This window comes from Cyprinodon variegatus, unplaced genomic scaffold (assembly GCF_000732505.1).
Source record: "Cyprinodon variegatus isolate N-32 unplaced genomic scaffold, C_variegatus-1.0 Scaffold1299, whole genome shotgun sequence".
Lineage (NCBI taxonomy): Eukaryota > Metazoa > Chordata > Actinopteri > Cyprinodontiformes > Cyprinodontidae > Cyprinodon > Cyprinodon variegatus.
In genome coordinates this window covers 99,779-105,486 of record NW_015151752.1, presented here as the reverse complement: position 1 = coordinate 105,486, position 5,708 = coordinate 99,779, and the positions used below count along the sequence as shown (strand labels likewise).

Sequence of the window (5,708 nt, the reverse complement as noted above, 5' to 3'; positions counted from 1 at the left end):
CAGGTTGGATGTGTTTTACTTCCTGTCCTGACTCTTCCTGTCAGAGCTGTGAAATTGCTGCTGAACAGCTGCTTGGCTGCTGCTGAACCAGACGTGGGCTCTATCTCAGTCAGCGCTACGCTGCCCCCTGCAGGATGTCAGGTGTTTTTCTTTTCATTGACTCTCAATAAGCACTAAAAACGTCACGGTTTTCTCGGACTGGGCGTTAATGGGATTGGGTGAGTTCAGGGCTTTACTGGGTGCCGCTGGAGGTGTGCTGATGCTTCTGATGCTGAAGAACCTGTTCTCACCTTCAGGTCCTCCAGCTGGATCTTCAGGTACCACTCATGGTGCTGATGGCGCTCAGCCAGGAACACGGCGTGACTGTGGTACCCGGCCTGACGGAGAACCTTGATGGCGATCTCCACGTCGAAGTGGACCTCACTCTCACTGCTCTGGTAGGACACAGACACACAGAGGTCAGCTCCAGAACCCTTCTTCTGCTCAGGCCTGGAGCTCCTGCACCTTTCAGAGACCTCCTGGAATCAGGTGCCTCCTCCAGGTGCAGGACGGCGGACCTGGAGGACGGGACTGGGTCCAGCTGTCACCTTGATGAACTCCTCCAGCTTGGAGCTGTCCTTCAGCTTGGTGTAGCAGTTGAGCAGCAGGGTGGTGTGGTCGGCGTTGGCCAGGGACTGGCGGTGGAGGGCCTGCAGGTACGCTGTGAGGTTGTGAATCCTCTGGGCATCCAGGAATTTCCTGATGACGTACGAAGGCTCCAGCTTCCCGATGGTTCTGAGCAGGAACACAGAGGAGCACAGAGGTTGAGAACATGGATGCTGAACTCTGACCCACCATGGCGGCCAGTCTAACACAGAGGCTCCGCCTGGATGGGTTACCTAATGTACTGCTGGATGGCGCCATCGTGGTCTCCCTTCAGGTACAGGTGGTCACCGTACTGTCGGAAGATCTCTGACAGCCCGTCGCTGTCCAGGTGCTGACTCTTAGCCAGGTTGATGGCCATGACAAACAGGTTCTTCTTGAACAGCATCTGGATCAGGGATCAAAGTCAAACCGACAGCCGGAGGGCCGGGCGGGTTAGACGTTTATTAAACGTATGAAATGAAGGTCGTCTATTGAACCAAGACCTAACGCATCGTTTATAAAAAATATTAATGTCAACACTATTAATACACTTTTATTGTATTAATAAAGATAAAATAAATACATGAATGAAAGTGCATGTATTATAGATTCTGTTTGGATTGTTTTGCTTTTCCCTCTTTAACAATCCAAGCTGGTGGTTTATCTTAGGGGGCGGAGTCAGCTAACGCGCTGATCCTGCAGGTGATTGAGACGCTGCTGAGCGAGGGGCAGGTGGGATCTGCACGCCAGGCACAGAATAAACGGCACAGTCAGCTCTGTCTCCATCAGAGTACGACGTGGATCCCACCTGCCCGTCGCTCAGCAGCGTCTCTGGATCAGCTCCGCCCCTCCCTCCATGCAGGCTTCAATCAGCATCTGCTGACACCTGTTAGTTGACTCCGCCTCCTTAGAGAACCGACTTCAGCCCAGCTTGGATTGTTAAAGAGTGAAAACCAAAACAATCCAAACATGCAAAGCACAAGAAAAAATCTAAGAAAAACATCATGTTTTCCGCTGTAGTGTTGGTGCAACACAACCACACCAACACTACATTCCCCACAATGCAACAGTAGCCATGAACCAGCGGCACCAGCCGCCGTGGCTGTGGGCCGGTCTAATGGTTATTAAATATCATCCAGGGGGCGTGGAGAAACAGTTCTACCTTGACTTTGACAAACATGATCTAGATGGACGCCGCTGAGACGCCGCTGATGTAGCGACGGACCGACGGAGCGGGAGACCAGCAGGCGGCGGGAAAACTCACCTCCAGTTTGGTCTGCGTGTCTTTCTCCTGAAGAACAAACATTTTTCCGTCTCTGGTCAGAATGTAGAAGGAGCCCCACTCGGCCAACACGTCGATGACATCATCGAACGAGGCACTGTAGGCGATGAATTTGTTGTCCAGGTCATAGATGGTTAAAACCTGCTTCTCTGACGGCGAGCTCTCGCCGCCGCTGCCGAACCCTGACCTGCGATGGAAACTTAGACTTAGACAAACCTTACTGTGGTTTTCTACACTCTGTGTAAAATAAACAATAAAACCTGTACAGCTGTCAACACATTTCCATCTGTTAACCTGCAGCAGTGATCAAATGGAAACAGATCGATTTACAGTTTTACCAACGTTCAGCTTTTTGTTGTTTTATTCAACATTCATCAGCCTGATGGTGGTGGAAGAACCTTCTGGTCCTGCATTGAATGCCGTGAAGCCTCTTCCCAGCAGGGAGAACAGTCCATGGTGGGGGGGTGAGGGGTCATTGATGATGTCACGGGCAGCAGCCGCCTGTGAGGTGGCGTTCTCTGTGACATCCTTCCAGCATCCTGCTCTCCACGTACTGCAGAGAACAGATTCTCTCACATCTGGACCAAAACTGAACACCTGGAGCCCACAGCTGGACGGTCACCAGTATCTGAGCTCCCAGGAGCACCGTCCCTGGGCCTCCTCCCTACGGGACGTACCTGAACACCTCCTGGGGGAGGAGCAGCTCTAGTCTCATCCTGACCTCTGAGGGAGTCAGAGAGAAGCTGAGACGGCAGACTGCTGCAGCTGTTTGGTCTGTCTGTCCCACTGCTGCCCCATTCTCCCCTAAAGGTCTGGTTCTCCTCCCCCAGCAGGTATTTATGATTTCTGCCCAATATTGAAGCGTGATCTGCGCTGCGTTATTCCACGCCACAACGCCAGAGGGCCAATCAGGAAGTAGCTGTGGGTCTAGACACAGCCGAGGCGGTGAGGAAGTGGGGGCAAGTTTGTGCGACAACGGAGGGACATGAGGGCCAAAAAGAGCGGAGATCCAGGTGGGAAAAGGGTCCCAGCGTCCTCACCTCGCTCTGCTAGCTGCTCCATCTTCAGTCCTTTTCCACGATGGCGCTCAGACAAACAAAACAAGCCGGTAAGGAACCAACCAGGAAATACGCATAGAGTAGAACGAAGGTAGATTTGACCAATCAGAGGCCTCCTGTCTGCTCACCTATAATTTCAGAGAGGTGCAGCTTACTGTCTGTGGAGGGGGCGGGGCCTATCTGTGACACACGCAGACCACCTGGTTTCTGAGGATAAATCAGTCTTTACTGGTGAAATACTGGAACTCCTCCTCTTCCCTACCTGTCCCATTCCCCAGCCAGAGCCTCACTGACCTGCAGCTGCTCCTAGAAATCTTCCTCTGGGCAGAAGTAGGTCCAGCATTCAGAGCGGCCCGGTCCTGCAGGGCTGACGGTGACCCGTCTGTCTGCTGCACGGTTTAAAGCAGGGAAAGCTTAGATCATGTCTTCCCACCATGCTAACAGGAAGGAAATGCTCTGACTGTTTAAAGAGGAGCAGCAATGATCTGCTGAGATGAGCCTGTGATCAGGATAAGCTGTAAAACAATAACCAGCAAACTGATCTCTGCAGCAGGATGATGGATTACAGGGAACAGGTTCCCTCTGCGCGGCGTTTAAACTGAACGCTCCTCTGTGCTTCAGAATGAAACCAGGACAGAATGGTTCTGGTTCCTTTTAAAGAGACGGTCTAAAACCAATCAAATCCTTCCCCTAAAACCAGTTTAACCACCATGGTTCCAACCAGGAACCAGTTTCCAGGTATCTGCTGCAGAGGACGGTTCTCACTTGCTGGGTGACTTCAGGTCTCTGTTGAGGAGGAACAGGTAGCCCCGGTGCCAGTGGGCCAGCAGCTTGTGGCCATCGAAGGCGAAACATGGCCCCCGCTCATCAGGCTGGTACAGGTACACGCAGTCGTCCCCGGCAACAATGAACTGGGAGTCCTGGGACGGATCGGCCAGAGAGGAGCAGCGCAGGGCGCAGCCGTGGGTGTCCAGCTCCACCCTGGGATACTCCTTGATGGACAGAGTGTAGCACTGAGGGAGAGAAGCCGACGGGTCAGAGTTGGTTGGATCAACTGGCAGAAACGCTGCAGAGCTTCACACACTTACAAAGACTTTCTCCAGAGTCGCCACAAACAGGTGCGTCACTTTGGCCATTTGGCGGAAGGCCAGGCCCGTGACGGGGCAGCCGCCCTCGTGCAAGGTCAGCGTTTTACTGTGGCGGTCTCTGGTGATGTCCCCTTTGGTCAGAACCACGCTGCCGTCCGTGAAGCCTGTCCACAAACAACGTTAGCGGCTGGAGCAGCGAGCTGCGAGCGAGTGACAGGCGGGGAGGGACTCACCAATAGCCATGAAGTTCAGGTTCTCATGGACACTAAGGCAGGACACCTCTGCAGGTTTGTTACTGGGAACTGCAGGGAAGATCCTGGTGCACAGCGGGTTCCCACTGTCTCTCTTGTCCAGGTTCCAGACCTTCACCTGGAGAGAAAGAACAGATGCAGTCAGCTGATCTACGGAGAACTGCTGAGCTTCTCCAGGTCCGGGTTCTAGTCCGCATCAATGCTGGGTTCCCAAGACAAACGGAGCCGGAGAAGAAAAAACTGCAACTAAACTTTGGTTTATGCTCAAAGCGGCCGCAAACGGATGACATCATTCCACGCGGCGTCCGCACGGACAGAATTCCTGCTCTGCGGAAAATTATAGGAAAATGTGACTGTGTGGAGAGAGCAGCTCCTGAGGTTTCACAGATAGAAACATCTAGAGAAGCAAAGATTTCACAGATATCAACCCTATCCTGGAGAGAAGTCACTCTGGCTCACAGGTTTCCTGGAGTATCGTGGTCAGCTAGTGGTTTGAACTGAACACGGGAGCCGGACACAAGGGGCTGAGTTTCCATGACGATAGTCGGCATAATGAAGCATTAAAGCTCTACAGACGGTCAATGAGCCGCTCTGCAGGACACAGTCAGCGCGTCACACTCACAGCCTCACAGGGTCTCTCTTTAATAACTGAGGTAAACTGCTGTTTTCCTTCCAGGCGTTAGAACAGGGTCTGAAATGAGGGTTTCATCTGGCGAGTTATTGCCAGAAGGCGAGGAAACGTTTGGACCACAGCTGGCCGGACAGTTGGATGATTCCACCAGGCAACATGGCGATGAGGAGGAAGGAGAGGAAAATGGTGCTCTGTGGAGCCGGTGATTCACCAGAGCCTGGCTAATTAATGACCATGATGCTAAGCTAACGAGTTTGCAGCAACTATTCATTTGCTGATGATGATGATGGAAATATCTACACTGACACAGAGATGAAGATCTGGTGCTCGGCGACGCTTTGATTTATGGACAATCTAACCGTTTTATTTATGGAAATTTTATCAAATTAAAGTATTTTATACTTTTTTTATGGAATTCTAAAATTCTATATATGAGAGCAAATTATGTTCATGTTGTGGTGAGGAAGTGAAGTGATGAAGGCGCGGTGACATCAGACGTACCAGAGGGTTGATGCCTTGTTCATCCTGCCCCACCGACACCAGGATGCTGTGCTGCTTCAGCTGGAACAGGTGAGTGACCCGCAGCTTGTACGCCTGGAAAGACGTGAGCTGCAGGGAGCGCGGCAGCAGCCAGATCTGGCCTTCCATATGTCAGGTTACAGGTTAAAGAAACATCTGCCATCATCCTCTGATACAGTCACAAAACCCAGAGAGAGACGCCAGCCTCTGGATACCCAGAGAGAGAGACGCCAGCCTCTGGATACCCAGAGAGAG

The 5,708-nt window shown here is 52.2% G+C and overlaps 1 protein-coding gene across 1 annotated transcript in view; it reads right to left on the bottom strand.

Annotated features, from left to right (window-relative positions):
* The window catches only part of vps11 (VPS11, CORVET/HOPS core subunit), an 18,584-nt gene that overhangs the window by 5,519 nt on the left and 7,357 nt on the right, over positions 1–5,708 (bottom strand). Inside the window, exons 2-9 of the mRNA XM_015402094.1 lie at positions 5,436–5,584; positions 4,286–4,421; positions 4,053–4,216; positions 3,730–3,977; positions 1,889–2,093; positions 879–1,030; positions 588–774; positions 291–434 (exon numbers count right to left, since the gene is read on the bottom strand). Of these exons, the coding sequence (XP_015257580.1) occupies positions 291–434; positions 588–774; positions 879–1,030; positions 1,889–2,093; positions 3,730–3,977; positions 4,053–4,216; positions 4,286–4,421; positions 5,436–5,584 (1,385 nt within the window). The remainder of the gene's footprint in view (positions 1–290; positions 435–587; positions 775–878; positions 1,031–1,888; positions 2,094–3,729; positions 3,978–4,052; positions 4,217–4,285; positions 4,422–5,435; positions 5,585–5,708) is intronic.